The sequence below is a fragment of the Dermochelys coriacea genome, chromosome 14 (assembly GCF_009764565.3).
Source record: "Dermochelys coriacea isolate rDerCor1 chromosome 14, rDerCor1.pri.v4, whole genome shotgun sequence".
Lineage (NCBI taxonomy): Eukaryota > Metazoa > Chordata > Testudines > Dermochelyidae > Dermochelys > Dermochelys coriacea.
In genome coordinates, this window is record NC_050081.1 from 25,614,425 (window position 1) to 25,632,627 (window position 18,203).

General features: G+C 46.6%; 1 protein-coding gene across 2 annotated transcripts in view; it reads right to left on the reverse strand.

The window, feature by feature from the left end:
• DNAH9 (dynein axonemal heavy chain 9) overlaps positions 1-18,203 on the reverse strand; it is a 402,978-nt gene that overhangs the window by 296,687 nt on the left and 88,088 nt on the right. Inside the window, exons 23-28 of one of the 2 annotated variants that reach the window (XM_038371718.2) lie at positions 13,448-13,600; positions 12,213-12,338; positions 11,066-11,305; positions 9,252-9,412; positions 8,305-8,461; positions 1,729-1,833 (exon numbers count right to left, since the gene is read on the reverse strand). In XM_038371718.2, the coding sequence (XP_038227646.1) occupies positions 1,729-1,833; positions 8,305-8,461; positions 9,252-9,412; positions 11,066-11,305; positions 12,213-12,338; positions 13,448-13,600 (942 nt within the window). Of the gene's footprint in view, positions 1-1,728; positions 1,834-8,304; positions 8,462-9,251; positions 9,413-11,065; positions 11,390-12,212; positions 12,339-13,447; positions 13,601-18,203 lie in introns of both variants that reach the window. The other variant, XM_043496454.1, reaches the window with a different exon arrangement.

Below are 18,203 nucleotides of genomic sequence, written 5' to 3' on the forward strand. Positions count from 1 at the left end.
CAGGGGGTTGTGACAGATTGCCCTTCCCATGGGGCCAAACCATGGCTAGACCCCAGCTACAGTGGAGGAGGGTGGCGGGGGTTCTTGGTGTGGAAAAGCAGACCCCAGTATGAAGAGGCTGAGTACCAGTGACAAAGAAATGGGCACTTGTAGCTTGGCCAGTTTGGCCTCACCAAACTTTTCGGATGCAGCTTGCAGGTTTCACACCCTCCATGTTTTGTTCTGAGTTTGGAGTCATATGCTCTCAACACTCAAAGAATAACTCAACTGAATCTCAGGTTTCAGTGGGTCCCTTGGGGAACCAGCAATTCACTGGTTAGGGGCACACCTTTCAGTGACACCCCTTTTCCTGCCTCTGGTGCCAAGGGTGAATGTGAAAAGAATGTTCAGCAAAGATTTGTATGGACCTGGGCTAGTTTTGCTGATGGGCAAAAAATGTTTGTTTCATCCAAAACTAGCACAGCTCTAACCTCCTTATTGGTTACTATTTCCTGATGTCACCTTTATCTTATTATGACATTGACGCATGTAATGCAAGCCTTAGTATGCAACTACTGGAATGAAAATTCAAACTCTCAGGCTAGGGATTATGAGAAAAGGACCAGAAACATTTTGGAAGGAAGAAAAGCAAGAGGCAAAATGGGGAAGATGATTTAATAGCTCTTTCCCATCTCTGCTTTCCATGGTTCTGTGCTATCAATGTATCCTCAATATATACATGCATAAAGGCTGTAGGTCTCCCTGGGAGATCCAGCAGAATGACTCCCACTGACTTCAGTGCGCTTTGAATCAGCCCGAGAATCCCTCTTCCCCACATAAAAACCTATTTCTATCTCATCTCCATATGGAAAGAGAGACAGATTTACTGGCCACAATAAGCATGTAGGTTACAGTAAAGTCAGTTCTCAGCACTAAAATTAAGCTTTGTAATTGTTGCACAAGGGGTTAATAATACAAATTCTCAACACCCTAGTAGAGTAATTTTGCATGTGAAAAGTTGCCATAAGAAATTCCCTCAAAATGATCAAGCATTGGTCTGCTTGGTTCCACTTTTTTGTCTGATGGAGAAAAATAAGGTGTCTACAACGGTGGATGCATGAAGGGTCTGGGCTATTCTAACTATGAGGTACCAGTTTCAGCCACAGCATCATGCAAAAAGCACGTATCTGGGGTAACACAGATGAGCAAATTGGGGAAAAAAATCTATCATTTGGAAGAACTGGCTGAGCAAGGGCATCATATAGCTCTCCACACTGGTCAAGGATGAGAGCTGTGTCTCTTTTCTAATTCTAAAGCAAGGATATGACCTGCCACTCTCAGAAGAGTGCAAATACTTTGTGGGAAGGGGAGTTATCACAGCCTGTGAAAGAACCCCAATGGCAGAGCATGTTACAGCATGTTAATAATGCTTCAGTGACTCTCATGCTACATCTGATATAGCAAAAGAGTCTATTCAAAATTTACAGGACACCCAGGGGTTGTGCAAGAAGGGGCCTGGTCATCTGATGTTTGTTGGTGCAGTTTAAAGAAAAATAAACCCTGATGCATATGCTATGGGACTGTACAATGATCAGGCAGCTGTGGAAAGTGGTGGACACGAGTGAACTTAATTTCAGCAATCAAACTTCGGCTGAAAAGTACATCTGGGTTTAACTCCACCACAAAGACTTTGGTGCTTGATGGCTGCAGTAATCAGCAAGTGCATAACTGAGAGTATTTTTCACTTACCTGTACAGCCACTACTGAAAGGACCTCCACTGAGATTCTATTAAACTCATCAAAACAACCCCAGGCACCCGTCTGGGAAAGGCCTTTGTAAATATTTCCACAAGACTGCAACAAAAGAAGTACAAGAGCAAAGCATTAGTTTCAGAGAAAAATGGATAATCTATTTTCCACCCTATTTATTTATAACAATCTCCAGTATACTGTGGGTGTTCAGAAAAGTGCACCAAAACAGCAGGCACAATAAATTATAATCTTTATTGCTCTCCATAGTGTGCTACATGATTTGTTAATTGCACGTTTTCAATATACATGCACAAGAATCCCTTTTAAAGGTCACTGGTATTGAATTTCTGATGCCTTGCTTCCTGGGAGGCCCACAAACTGAATAAAAGATGATTCAAGGATGTCAGAGTCATTCTACTGCACCAGATGAACAGGGATAAAAATACATTTAGACAGCTTAGCTTGATGCAGTGATTGAAGGTGCGGGAGGTTTCACAGGACCCTCTCAAGGCCAATGACCAGATCCCCACACTAGAGAGAGCAGTCAGTGTTCACAGACAGCACTGAGGTGGGACATGCGCTGAGGTGTCCATAGAACTTCAGGCCTTAGCTGAAGGAAACCAGAAAAGAATGAGAGAAGCAATCCCAGCAAAGAAGGGAGCAATGTTGTTCCTGGAGAGGAGGAAGGATGACTCAGTGACTGGGGTGCTAAGCTGGGACCTAGGGGATGCGGGTTCAATTCTCTGTCTGACCACAGACTTTGACCTTGGGCAATTAACTTAGTGCCAGATTTCCACATGTAGTTTGGTGCAGATAGGTGCCAAGCTGGATTTTCAAAAATACCTGATCAGGTACCTAACTCACTTAGGTTGCTCTGTACATCCCACTAGGCACCTAAATACCTTTGGAAATCTGGCTCTTAGCCTTTTTGGGTATTGTCTATCCTGCACTCTAAGGCATCAGACCTGGGCCCAGCAATTGTAAGGCCAGGTTTACACTGTAATACGGATGCTCAAGTGCAGTCTTGGAAACACTGAATCCCCAAGCTGGGGTCCCACAAACACAGGTTTACAATGCAGTGTAGACAGACCGTCTGTCTGTCTCAGTTCCCATCAGTTCAGTGGGAATAACCACCCTGCCTCACAGGGGCGTGAAGAAAAATGGAAATGGTGCCATATCAGCACCCATAGATCTAGTGTTAAGGACCAACTGCTACCTGGCTATGAACTCAAAGAGAATGAAATAAATCAAGGAGAATGCATCAGGGGGATCGGTTTTATGTAGGTTTCTTAAGGAAAGTCATGCTGTTCAGGTGAACACCTAATACTGGCCATCTTAAGATGGAGGACTATGCTGATATAAGGCCCGGGAGGTGACTGAACATATTGGCTCAGATGGCAGACACTATTTACTGAGTAGGAGGAAGGCTTAGATTGGCAGTGATACCAGCTGGTGGATGTCATTTTCAGACGTGTGTTCTCTGAACTGATGGACCATTATGCAGGAGCTGACAAGGGCATCATATAGCATGCTCCAAAAAGTACACTGGTTTAGCCTGTGTCCTCAGTGCAAAGTGGGCATGTTATCAGACCAAGGTAAGCATGTCTTCAGCTTTAGCCTACACTCCAGCCAGGCCAGAGAGCTTTGCTGTAAAGCAGCAGCAGCAGCACGCTTGGGTTAGGGGTCTTGTGTGTGGAAGGGAACGGCACTAGAAGAAACACAGGAAAAGCCCAAATTAATGCTGCAGTGAAGACAAGTCCTAAGAGTCAGATCCTGCTCTGATTTACATCATTTACACTGATTACAGTAACAATGGGGTTAAAAAGGGTGGAAGCAAGTGCTGAGTTTGGCCTTAAGAGGATATATTAGCTAGTAGTTGAGGTCTAGAAACACTCACCAGAACTACCTGCATTAGTCCAAAAATAACTCTTCCTTTGGGTGGGACAAATCTAAACCTAGGGTCAGGGACATGCACCATGCCCAAACTGGTTAAGAGTGAAATCTAGTTGGGTTTCAGACAAGATCTCTCCCTTACAATCCAGTTTATCCTCCTCTTTGATCCTACAGTGAAATCATAATGCTGAATTTATGACATCACAGGCATTTCCAAGGAAATGGATATCATAAATACATGATTTTGACTTTTCTGTGGAATGAATAATAACACCACCACCACCACTTTGTGAGCAGGAGGGGAAGCTGGACTGCAATGGAGGAAGATTTACAGACAGAAAGAGAGGTTATGGACCTTCCAGTTACTTGAGCTCTTCACAGTATTTTGTCCCTATGGGCGCTCCACCATAGGATGTGTGCATGCCCATGCACTCTCAACTGGTATCTGGAAAGTAGTGTCCAAAGGCTTGCACCTGTGCAGAACCGTGCCTCATGCTCTGAGTGAGGGCAGATAGGGAGGCACGAGCCTGCTACCACTCAGTTCCTTCTCAACAGTGATGCCTAACTCCACAGCAGAAGGGAAGGAGGGTGGGCAGGAGACAAAACGCCTTGAAAAACTTGAGTTACTATAATGTAAGTAACCTCCTTCTTCTTCAAGTATCTGCCCCTATGGATGCTCCACTGTGAAGACTCCAAAGCATCCACTCATTGGGTGCTGAGAGATAAGTTCAGGACAGTTTGAAGGATGGCATCACCAAAGGTGGCTTCATCTCTGGAAGCAGGTAAGATGGTGTCATGTTTGGCAAAGGCATGGACAGAAGATGAAGTAGCAGTCCTGCAGAATTCTGCTACGCGAGCATCTTTCAGTGGAGCCATAGATGTGGACTGAGCTCCAGCAAAACACGCTGTTACTCTGTGAAGGACCTGTGCCAGAGCATTATCATAGCTGGTCATGAGGCGACCCGAAACCCATTTAGACAGTGTGTGTGTGGAAATCAGTTGGTCTTTCATCCTATCTGCAACTGATACAAATACTCAAGGAGAAGCCCCAAATGGTTTTATCCTGTTCAGATAGAAAACATTGGCCCTCCTAACATCCAGGGCATGAAGGCTTGACTCTTCGCTGGAGACATGAGGCTTTAGGTAGAAAACTGGTAGGTGAATCTCCTGGTTGATATGTTCTGAGGAGACCTTTGGGAGGAAGTAAAGATGGGGAACCAGAATAATCTTCTCTTTGTAAAAGATAGTGTATGGTGGGTCTGCCATGGATGCTCCCAGCTCCCCCATTCACCTTGCTGAGGTGATCGTAATTAGATAAATGTCGAGGAAGAGTTGGAGGGCGGAGCAGGTCACCATTGGTTCAAATGTGGGGGAGGGGTTTCTTAGGGTATTCAAACCCAAGTTGAGGTCTCATTGGAGGGGGGTTGACAAATGGAAGGAAGCAAGTTGTATAGGCCCTGAAGAAATCTGGTTGCTGCCAGACGGGCAAAGATTAAGAAGCCCTGGATGGGCAAATGGAGGCTGTGGTGGTGGCCAGATGTACTCAATACAGCTCACTGAGAGACCCTGCGTCTTTAGTGCTAACACATAGTCCAGAATCATGGAGAATGGAACTTCTGAGGCTTGAGAAGATGGGAGGGAACACCAGGGTTGGAAACGCTTCCACTTTTTCAGGTTTGTCTTGCAAGTACTGGGCTTTCTACTGGACAGGAGGACTGTCTGAACTCTATCCAAGCAGGACAATTCCATGCCTGAGAGCGACTGAGGAGCCATGCTCTCAGGCTCAGGGAGGAGGGGCTGGGATGAGTAAGGAACCCTGAGTTCTGTGGCAATAGGTCCTTAGTGTTAGGAAGTTTGAGGGGTGTTGCCTCCAAAAGGCAGATGAGGTGTGAGTAGTACACCTGTCTTAGCCAAGCAGGTGCTATGGGAATAGCTCTTGCTCTGTCTTGGCATAGCTTGAGAAGGGTCTAAGGCAGTTTGCAGAGAGGCTTTCACAACCACGTGTTCTTCAGTGATAATAGACTGGAATTGACCTTTCTGAGCTCATGGAAAGTGATCAATAATGTGTGTAAATTTAGAGAATGTGTTGAAATCATATTGTGTTATCAAGGCCTGGTAGTTGGCAATGTGAAACTGGAGAGTGGGTGATGTGTAACTCCTTCTTCCCAGCAAGTCCTACCACTTGGATTCCTTATCCGATGGAGAGAGCCTAGAGCGAGCTTGATGGTTCCTGTCACTGGTGGCATCCAGTGCAAGGGAACTGGGGCTAGGATGGGAGAAGTAGTACTCCATTCCCTTTGGTAGGATGTAGTATTTCTACTCTGCCCACTTACAGGTCAGTGGGATTTTGGCAGGTGTTTGCCATAGGGGATGTGTGGTCGGGCAATCTTTCCCTGGGAACTGATGTTCAGGATGTCCACCAAGGAAGGTTTACATTCTTGCACTTTCTCCAGCGGGCTTTTCATGAGGTCCTGGAAGGTCTTAATATCATCAGAATAGGAATGAGGTGGTGGCATTACCACATCGTCTGAAGATGAAGAGATCTTTACAGAAATCTCCTCAGCCTGAAACTCCCATTCCTCCTGTACGTCGGCTGGTACTGGAGAAGTATACGGTTCCAAGGTGTGCAGTACCTTAGGACAGTCTGTGGATGCTGGGGGTGCCAGTGCTTTCTCTTAGGCCCGCAATGGAATTAGTCACCATAGGGGCCCCACAGGTCCCAGTAATCCCGCTAGGGAGGGAGATAAAGGAAGGGACCACAGTGATAGTCATAATCTCTAGGCCTACAATGTCTGGTAGATTCCCTAGGATCCTCTTCATGAAAGAGACTCATGGGAGTAGGCTAGCACAGTACTGAGATCTCCTAGTCTGAGGAATCTTCTCTTGAACTAAGGTGTGTGTGGGGGGGGAGTCCTCTGACGTCCTACTAGGTACCGAAGGCTGGAGACTTAAGCAAGTCTCAACTTCTTGCTCTTGCAGCGGTGCTGGGAAGTGGCTCTGGTAGATCTTCCCCACACTGGCGAGTCAGGTTCATCAGAGATAATGGGATCCACAGAAGAAAGGAACCTGGAAGGGGGTGGAGGGCTATGATAGCCTTCACACAAAAGTTAGTAGCAGTAATTGACCTAGTGGTAGGTATAACCAAGCGGGTTTCTTCCGCAGTACCGATGCCTCGGTACCGGACTCAGTTGGAGTCTCTGTCGCACCCTTAGAAGGATGAAAAGTCTCCTGAGAGTGGGTCTTATGAGCTGATCTGCTCCTTGCTCAGAGAGGTAGATTGCTTTGCCCAGGGCTGCAAATATGACCAAGTCAGTATGACCAAGGTGCTCTGCAACGTGCATGCTGATGGAGGAAGCAGACCCCTCTGGAGCCGGCCATGCTCCATTAATAAGAGCTTAAGTCTAGTCTCCTTGTCCTTGGTTCTGCCTTTGAAACTCACTCAGATGGTGCATTTAGAAGAGTTTTGAGAATTCCCCAAACACCACAGGCAGCTGGAGTGTCTGTCACTGCGGGGAAAGGACCAGTGGCAAGTCTCACAGGTCTTAAACCCTGGGGACTGGGGCATAACAAATTACACTATAACACAAAACAAAAGATCAAAGAAGAGGAGGAGGGGAAGAAGCTTCCACCCTGAACATACAACAGAAGATAAATAAAATAAAAGCATCAAACAGAAACAGATGATAACTAAAAGAATCTCTTAAAAGAAACAAATGAAATAAAGAATTCACTAGTTAAGGTGGGAAGCTGAGGGAAGCAGACAGCAGAACTCTTCATGTTGAGCTGCTGGCAGCTGAGAGTAGCACTGGGCGTTGCTTCCCTGTCTGACCTCAATCAGACCACGAAGCACTGCTCTGCGCAGGCATGGGCCTGCAGACATTACTCTGCAGTCTCCAATTGCGAGCGCACGGGCACACGCACATCTGATGGTGGAGCACCCACAGGGACATATACTTGAAGGAGAATGCTAACCGCAACAGAGCAAATACAGAAAGCGAATGGCAAAGTAATCTGGGTTTTGCAGTCACTGTCACTCTTTTAGACCTGACTCAATATGAAAATCCCTAGTTGCATTCCTTACCAGTAATCTGTGCTATGTTGTTGTTGTTATTTATTTGAATTATTGTAGCACCTAGGAGCTGTAGTCATGGCCAGGTCCACACTGATCTAGATGCTGAGCATTATTTATGGCGTGAATTACAGTAGATCCCAGGAGTCCGGTAATGAACCAGAACCCTGTTGCGCTAGGCACTGTACAAATAATGGGGCTCCTAGACGGTTACGTATTTGTCTTAAGCAAAAATGGCAAGTCTGGGGTGACTGCTGTAACCCCCGTGCTGGATCAGCCTCAGGCCTTTTGTAGCCAGCCCCACCAGAGGCAGAGTGTCCCACAGGGAGGATGATCCCCAGGGACAGCAGAAGGCTGGCCTCTGCCTCACTAGAGCATTAGCCCCTGGGGAGCATATCCTTGGCTCCCCAGGGACTAATGCACATGCATGCTGCTCAAACTGGAGGAGGAGGAGCCTGACAGTTGGCAGAGTGGCAGATAACCAAAGGGACCTCATGCTAACCTATCAGATATTCCTTAGTGCCTTAGGCTTTTGAGACGTTTCAGTTCTGCCCCTCCCCCTGGATACTCCCCTGACACAACCTGACCCTGGATCACGTCAGACCCGGTACCTTGTAGTCCATCTGTTCAGAGCAGTTAAACACATACACCATGATGCCAAGGGCGCGCCCCAAATCTTTGGTCGTCTCAGTTTTGCCAGTCCCTGCTGGCCCAGCCGGGGCGCTGCTCATGGTCAGGTGCAGAGACTGGGTGAGGGTGATGTAACATCTTTCAGCAGCAAAGAGAAAAGAGATCTGAATGAGTCAGAGCACCCAAAGTGCAGAGTCACAATATCAACATGGCCTCCAGGAAGGCTGCTATGGTTTATTGGGCCAGCACATACTCGGGTAGCGCTCACTCAACAGGCCACCGACACAGCACAGGGTAATGGGACTAAACTCATGCGTGCTGAGGAAGCCCTTACTCTGCAGAATTGAATCTGCACATGCAGAGTGAGTTTGCAAGCTGAAAAATCCTCCTGAGCCATAGTTACTGCCTCTGCCTTGCTGTGCTTGCTCTAGGGGATACCCAGCATCCTTTGCCCAAACTCTCCATGCCAAGGGCTGAATTTTCACAGCAGTCTGATGATTCTATGCCCTCTGTGGCTGATCACGGAGAGGTGGCTGTGGTGCCAAGATAGCTTAGCTGCAGAGGAAACCCAGCAACCTGCTTAGCGTTTCACACCAGCACCTGACAGTCCCAGGTTCAGAGCACTCTGATTCACATCACTGTGCAGCAACCTCCTTTAACAGGCCTAGGGGTGACACCGGTAGATTCTGAAGACCCCCTTGAGCTCTGCGAGCAGCGCTGCACACCGGCAGAGGAGGTAGAGCGAGATAGTGTGTGAACTGTGCTGTGCAGGGCAGCTGGAATGTGGAGAGAAGGAAAGCACTTGTAAACTATTCTGATGTCCTAACCAACCCTTCTATGCCACACACAATGGTTTCTTACTCCCACGTTGGAAGCTCTGATGCCGCAGTATGCCAGGAGCAGGATTCTAGACATTCTGGTGACCCACCTGTCCGTAAGGGGAGTGATCACGAGCCGAGGTGTATTGCCCAGGTATTCGTAGGAGTACAGAAACTGGGCATCACAAATGTTTGCAAAGCAGTGCTTCTCCTCATCAGCCCATCTGTGCCGAAGCTGCGACAGCCAGATGAATGCCTGGGCACTGTCGACCTGCAAATGCACCCACATGTTCACTGACATTCAACAAGCAACAGGTTAAAGATGCTGGGCCAAGTGTAATCCTGTTATAAATCCACTGGTTTCAATGGAGTTACCCCGGGACTGAATTGGGCCCAGTGTTTGATGATTACAGCAGACCTGGCAAGTCACTGAACTGCTCAGTGCCGCGGTTTCCTATCAATAAAGGGGGACAAATCCTAGGTCCCTCCCTTGCAGCAGGATGAGGGAACAGATTAAAGGTTCCAGGGCAGCATGGAGGAAGGTGCAAAGAAGGGCCTGAGAGAAGGTGCAAAGGGAAAGGTGCAAAAGGCAGGAGGCAAGACAGAGAGCTGTGTGAGGCTATTGTGGGGGGAGCCAGAGCAGATGGGAGCCATTTCAACCTCCCTCCCACCCAACACACAGCCTCCTGCAGGAGCAGGACCATCCCAGATAAGAGGGGCCAGGCTCCTGTGAGAGCTGCCATTGAGATCAGTTTGCCGCTAACGAGGCTGAGCCCCAAGGTGCAGAGAGCTCCACGGTCAGCCAGTTGTGAAAGCAGCGTGGCTGTCTGTGAGACGCTGGTGCAGGGAGGGGTATGGATCCCAAGCCCCTTCAAATCAATGGGGATCTTTCACCTGCTTTCAGTGAGCTTTGGATCCCGCCCTGGAGGGAGACTGAACAAAAGCTAGGGCTTGCATGTGCCCTTAAAACACCTGCCTTTGTGGCTCCCTTGGGGGGTAGGCCCCAAAAGACACAGTCTGATGCTTTGTTTACATTTTAAAAATGCAACAACACCACTGCAGTATCCAGTAGGCACCCCAGCATGTGTTTTATCAGCCCATTAACACACAGCTGGGCTGGTGGAGGCACAAGGTCACATAATACACCCACAGCTTGTATAAATGGACCAGTAAAACACAGCCTGTAATGCGGCTGTGTCATGGTACACTGCAGCACCACTAGTTTATTATCAGCTTCTCTCAGAAAATCAGCTTGCAAGGGAAAATTTTCATGCTCTCGCACGTGAAGAAAGTAATAGAGGGGACGTGTGTCACAGGGAGGAGGACCGGGACACAAGTGCTATAGAGAGGATGTGTACTACAGGAAGGAGAACCGGGACATGAGTGATATAGAGGAGACATGTGTCACAGGGAGGAGGACCAGGACACGAGTGCTATAGAGGGGACGTTTGTCACAGAGAGGAGGACCAGGACACGAGTGCTATAGAGGGGATGTGTGTCACAGGGAGGAGGACCAGGACACGAGTGATATAGAGGGGATGTGTAGCACAGGGAGGAGGACTGGGACATAAGCTACGGGGCAATAACACATTTTCCTATTTCAGGAAGATCAAAGATGGCACCATTTTCCTTACTCCATTATTCGTATCAAAAAGAAAAGGAGGACTTGTGGCACCTTAGAGACTAACACATTTATTTGAGCATAAGCTTCCGTGAGCTACAGCTGTAGCTCACTAAAGCTTATGCTCAAATAAATGTGTTAGTCTCTAAGGTGCCACAAGTCCTCCTCTTTTTTTTTTTTTTTTTTTTTTTGAGAATACAGACTAACACGGCTGCTAGTCTGATATTAGAGTTCCAGAGTCTGGTAGGACACAGTAAATGACAGCGCTGAAAAGGCATAATGTCTTGTGGTATATCTGCAAACCTTTTGAGCTATCATCTTAGCTACGACATCCCGAGCATGTACATCAATAGTACATATGGTCATGATTTTCTGTCTGTCACCCTTGGAGAGCTGACCGATTAGCATGGTGATGAGGGTATTCAGCTGGGTCACTTGCTTCTTGTAATATTCCTTCATTGCATTCTCATATCCTTCTTCCAGTCTGGCAAAGGCAATTCCAACTTCCGTGGTCCACCAGATCTGGGTACAGGTCAGTGCCACCTTAGAGAAGGGAGTTAGTTCATCATCCATTGCATAATAGCCCTGACACCATGTGTTGTATTTAACAGCATGCTCTCGGCAAAGCTGTGGGGTTGTGAAAAAATCAAGCAGCTGCGGCATAAAATGAAAGTATTTCTCAAAGTGGTAACAACAACAGACACTGCAACACAGAGCTGCATTGAACTCATACCCTGGGACACCAACATCAGAGACAAGGCCAAATTCAGCAGCTATTCAGCAGTACATCAGTGTCTTTTACATGCCACAGGGTAGCAGGGGAGGGGGTAGCAGAAAAAGCAATTCACAGGAGGGGATGAGAACCTCCAAGATAAAGGAGGGCAGAGGTTGCTTTATTTCATTCGTTCACATAGACTTTTTTCCTGTTGCACTCCTCACTCAGCCACTGGGCAGGTAAAGTACACTCACGCCCTCTGGCATGGGACTAACCTCTTCCAAGGTAACGAGCTCTAACACCGGTCAGAGTCTAAGTCCATGTAATCCTGCCTCAGCACTGGAGGATGGACTAGAGGACCCGTAAGGTCCCTTCCAGCCCTACGTTTTTATGATTCCATATATGCAGCACTTACACTTCTGCATGCTGGTCTCATTCTACAGCACCCTCTCATTAAACACACGGATACTGTACCCGCAGTGAGCTCACAGAACCAAACCACTAGGCTCCGCCTGAAACCCCAGCTGAGAAGTCTCCTATGACCAATGGAAAGCATGTCCTTGCGGCAGGTGGCACATCTGGAGTTCAGGAGCAGTAGCCAGACAGAGCTTCCCCACCCACCCCAGGGACTGACTAGAGGCCCTATACTAGAATAGTGACCCAAGAGGCTAAACTGAGAGCTGCTTTCTCTAGAGGGCCAGTCGAAGAGGAGACAAGTATGATGTTATCAAATACCTGGGCAGGGTAGTCAAAGAGCCACTGTTCTCTTGGCTTCTCTTCATAAGCTGTCACTCCTTCTGTCATCTCATGTCTCACGGTAGCCCTCATGCTGTCCAGCACATGATTCAGCCAAATTTCAACCTAGCAAAGGTATTAAAACACAGTGACACGTCTGGTCCACTGAGGAACCTTGTGCAATAGGTAACTATATGGGACTGTATTCATATCCTTTAACTGAATATTAAACACCCTCCATTGGTCCTAGGCCCAGGACTACAGAGCTGAGACTTGTATCTTAGCCTTCGCATGCGTTCACAGGATTCTAGCTGGCATGAAATCAACACTGATAACGCAATTGTGACATTGCTAGATCTCCGACTGCAGCAGCACTATTCGGAACTCCACCGGTGGGTAAATTTGATTCAGTATCTTTCATCGCCAAGGCCAGGAGGAGAATCGCTCATGTGACTTGGGCACAATCTGGCAGCACTCGCACAAAGTCAGTGCTGGACATGGGTGGGAATTCTTGCTGTGATGAATGTGTCACAGCAGAAGTTTTCTCTCCCAGCCGGCTCTCTGGGAATTCAGTGTATGTTGAGATACAAAGTATCATTCTGTGCCCATCAACTGCAAATTCTAAGGCTAAAATTAGAGCTGGTCAACAGGTTTCAAATGAAAAAAAAATCAGTTAACAAACAGCTTTAATGAAAATGCCTGTGATTTTTTTCCCCCAAATTGTGCCTTTTTTCCCAACAAACACCCCCACCCCAAAAAAATCCTTGGTTTTCACTTTACATTTTGTCAGGTTTAGTTTTACTTGACCCTTCAGTGCTTGACAGAGAACAAGAGGAGAAAAACCATCGTTGTCACTACTGTGGGTAGACAGGACTCAAACAACTCAAAGGGGGTGACCTGTGCAATAGGGAGGTGCCATTTTTATACAGCACCTTTTCCGACTTTTAGGATACTTTAATGATAGCTCTGCAGGCAGAGCCTGGATCAGACAGGCTGTCTCATTGTTTTCTTGTACTCTCCTGTCTGTCTCCATCATTGTCTCTTGTCTGATGCATAAATTGTAAGGTCTCTGGGGAAGAGACCAACTCTGCGTTCTGCGCTTGTATAGCACCCAGTGCAATGTGGCCCTGGGCCATGACTGGGGGTTCCTAGGCACTACAACAACAACTGACAGGGATCAAAGCACCAACTGCAATCTAATTCTGATGATAGGAAATGAAGCGGCTTCATCTCACCTGCCCGCTACAGTCACATGGCTCACTGAAGCTGACATATTCCTCCTCTTTACTGTACATCCCCAGGCCAGTTTTAGTCGGCTTTTGCTCAGAGTCCACCTGGAATTTCATCTTGGCCATGTTGTCAAACAGTTTGGAAAGATGGCGCTGGACCTGCACAGGAAATGGTAGTAGAGAGGTCATTCAGGTGGGAGGATCTATGTGTGCTCATCAGCAGGGCAGCTCCCTCAGTCAGGCTCCCAAAAGTTCTCTCTCATCTCATCCCACTTTGGCCAGACACATCATATGATGGGCTGGTCACATCCTTCTGACACAGGAGGGCTAACTCTGTAGCTCTGGAACAGACACAAGCACCATCTATTTCTTCTTCACTTAGAAAACAGAAATACCTTTCAATGGCAATACTCTAGTAATAACGATATATTTTATTCTTTATGTTGCAGTTACCTGCCATGGTACCTTTTGTACAGCACAAACACACCTACACCCCTACGTACACACATGCACATGCACACACACACTCACACAGCAAACATTCTGAACATTAAGTGATCAGTCGCAGGTCAGCCTCACAAGGTACAATGATGGTAGAGCAATGGTGAGGAACCTATGCAGTCTTACACTCAGGTTTTTGCTGAGCATTGCTAGGGAAGTATTAAGAACCCAGCTATCTCAGCCTGTAGACCAAAAGAGTTGTTACCGGAAGTCAGTTTTGTGCCAGGGAAAGGTGCTCAGCCTTGGAGATTGAAGGTCTCTGCTCTTCCCCAGCAAAGGAACACTATGAAGAGCAGCAGTGCCAGCTTAATACGCTATAACCTACCATACCACCTCCACCTCCCCCTAGAAGGGTCACCTCTACGAGTGAAAGACCAAGTCAGACTCCATGACCTGTTCAAAGCTTGTTCAACTCAGTGGCTCAAAAGGAGCAATTAGGTAGAATTGCTCGGGAGGGTTTCTTCACCGTGAACATCTGACTGCTGGAAGATGAACAGACCACCAGCGCTTTTTCCAGCCTTCGGACAATACAAATTTTAGTCACTGACCAACCTGGGTTACAAGCAAACTAATACCGGAAGTAAAGGCTCAGGAACTTCCCCCCCAAGACATGTGTTCTCAACCTGGGGTCATACCACCATGGAAGTCATGAACTGATGTCTGGCTGGTCACTCAACCTGCCCTCCCCCAGTGCTACAGGAGAGGGGCTCTCTGCTAAATCGCAGTAAGATGGAAAGGTTGAGAACCCCCATCCTAAGGTACCCAGTCCTCTGCTACAAGCACCGACTGTCTAGAAAACCATATAAACAAATGGATTTCTCCAGTCTATCAGAGTTCACTGTCTCAGATAGAGAAAGGATTAAAAAAATTTTCAAGCAGCATTGCAGAGATAGACCTTTATTATTAATATTTTTATGCTGTTTGGTTCCACTTATATTCATATTGAACTCAGTTCTGGAAGGTGATGGGCTGCAAGTGTCAATTGGCACACAGCACATGGCAGGATTGGCCTTTTGGCTTTCATGGTCTTGAGAAAAGGTTTCTGTGGTTTATTTAATGTGCAGAACTTTCCTCTTAGCGAACCATCCAATCAGATTCCTATGCCTAGCCAGTCTAGACAGACTCTATAGAACATTCTGACACTCAGTTCAACACCACCAGAAAAACCTTGGATATACCTGAATCTTTACAAGTTCAATGCCAGATCTGCTTGATAATATTGTTGTGCATTTAATCCTCCATTAGGAATGATCAGACAGGCTCAGAGACTACAATGGAAAGGCCAAGAGTTTATCCATATTTGATCCTGCTTGACATTTACTTGATTTTATTGTAAACAGTTTTAAACGGGTATAACAGAGAATGCTCACAGAATTCCTTCCAATACCAATGAGCATTTCAAGGTGGTATTTTTTCTGTCTCCCCTGTTTTTTCCTCCTGTGTTTGTGGTATTGATCAAATGCACAACTGTGAGATTTCAAGGGTTGAAAAAAAAACCAAGGAGCACAGAAAAACAATAAGAAATATTACATGTTAGCAGAAAATAATGGCATTTCTATATATGCACTGAGCCCTGATTAACCTGAACTTCATATAATCATATATCTCCTTATCTGAAAGGTTTCTTAACTGGAAGAGATCCTCCACTAGCTAACAAAAAAATAGAAATGCTAATTGATTCTGGATTGAGTAAAGTTCAGCATTCACTATGAAAAAGTCTGTCAATTTTACAAATCAATTTCAAGATGAATCAGAACATGGCATCACAGCCCAGTTATTCAATTGCTAAAGAAAATGGGTTTAGCTGGAGCTTCCCGACTGATGGGAGGTATGTCTACACTGGAACTAGATGGTTATGTTTCCACTCGGGTGGATGTACACAGGCTAGCTCTGACACCGCTAGCATGCTAACAATAGCACACAGTTGCAGAGGCACAGGAGAGGCTAGCCACCTGAGTACGATTCCCATCCAAGACACTAGGTACATACTCAGGCATTATCCTGTCCTGCCACCCACACCACCTACCTGGCTACCCAGCTAGTTTTAGTGTTCTAATGCAGTCAGAGCTAGCACATGTACACCTACGTGAGCTGGAAATGACACCCTCAGCTTCAGTGTAAGAACACCCTGGATGCACACAGATATCCCACCAATATCCCGTTGTGCCGGCCAGGCGCTCTGACTTAGCTGTATCATGGTATAGACATCCAGGTGTTACAATGACGACAAACTCCTATAAAAGTAATAATCAACCTTACCTACATTGGTGGTATATTCATTAATGAAAAACAGAGCTAAGATTTTTCTACAGAGCTTCTTACCACACACTTCCAGAACATGGGGATTCCAAAGCACAGACTGTAACAATGAAGGTAATGGCTCCCATACAACGCACCCTGACAACTCCCATACAATGCATCCCATACAACTCTACCCTGCTGAGGACAGGAAAAGGAAACAAAACCTAGCAACGCCAGGAAATGCAGTTAAGGGAATTTCTTTAAACAACAGTATCATTGCAACTTTCTCTATAGTGCAGTTCCTCACCATCCCATCCCCTAATCCAGTCAATCATATAGATATCATTCCTTGTAGCAAGAAGAAAAGGAGTACTTGTGGCACCTTAGAGACTAACAAATTTATTTGAGCATGCTCCTTTTCTTTTTTGCAGATACAGACTAATAAGGCTGCTACTCTGAAACCATTCCTTGTAGCAATACCTTTAGAATGACTTGATTGCACTGGCGAGTCCCTAGAAATACTGCTTCTGGAAGAGGCATTTCCTGCATTAGAACCTCCAGAACTAATGTCCCTGATGGTGAAACATCCACTCTATTAACCTAGGTCTGCATACACAAGAACTGGAATTCACAAGAGCTTGATCTGCATTTGCTTTAGCTAGGCTCATCATTTGATTGAACCTCTGGATGGCCCATATTTTACAGTTCATACTGTTCTCCTTTGTGTGTAATGGGTCTTCTGTGGCTGCCTGTAAGGGAGAAACACCTGCTGCATGTGCACTGCTTTCTAGTCAGTGTTGTCATTCAAGGAGCAGACACTACTGGGAGTCTTGTTCAAACTGAAATATGCGATGGAGAAGTCACTTGAAACAGCACTGAGCTTTCCTGAAGGCCTCTGAACACTCTTGTCCTAGAATCTGCCAAACACTGCCACCATATCCCCTCATAAATACACATCCATTTACAAGCTTGGCCTTTCAAATACAGGTTATGTTTCATTTTCAACCACAGACACCACAACTAAACTTTTTCTCACTATCAGCTCCATCCAGAAATATAAATTGACCAAACTACCCCAGTGCATCCTTGTCAGAGTGCAAAACCCTTCTCAAGAGCTGCTGCTTAATGCTAACCCACACTGAGAAAATACATTCTACATGGAAGGTCAAATGAGTTCAAATGGGAACACTACTTGTGTTGCAAGCCTGCTTCTCTGAAGAGAGCATCCTGCCAAGATTCTCAGTCCTGACTCTGAGCTCCTCAGAGCTCAACTGCTGGGAATCCCCTAAGTATTCCCTTTTTTGTTACCCTTTCAGGCAGTGGGGGTAGAGTGCAGGCCAGGCCTCCTATTGAACATGCCATGCCAACATGTCTTGAGTATTACTGCTGGCCTCCATTCATTCCTGCCAGTCCCTTTGACTGTGCAGGAGGCAGGGCTCCCAGAAAGAAAAGTCAAGACTGAGGCAACAATGTGAGAGGGGCCTGCCATACCTGCACCGGCAACTGGTCCAGAAAAGTGTAAAAGAACAGAGCAACCTTGCTGGACAGGTTTCCTGGCCCAGGTACCTCGTAACTGTGGACCCTGCAAACAGTGCTTAATGTGTAGTGAAAGAGGTGCAGGGGATCAAGCAATTTTTTTTACAATCATAACTGATGCAGCCAGTCCAGAGGTGTCGGGAGTATGAACTGCCAAGCCTAAAGGTGCCGGGACTCAGCCCTGGCAAAATAAAGCAGTGCTTGCTAATCCCTGGAGTGGGTCAAACAGGAAATGTTGATTGTATTTAAACAGTAAGCTCTTCAGAGCTGGGACCATCCTGTACTCCATGTGTGCGCAGTGCCCAGCACAATGGCACTAGTACAGCACAAAACAAGGAATGAGAACGACAGCATCAGCTGTCTGGGGCACCTTTGGTGGAGACTGGGAAAGGTCGAGTCCTCCTGTGCCCTGCAGTCACTGTGCTGATGCTTCTCTGGAATCAAGACACATCTGGCATCAGAGGAGCTCTCCAGATAACTGGAG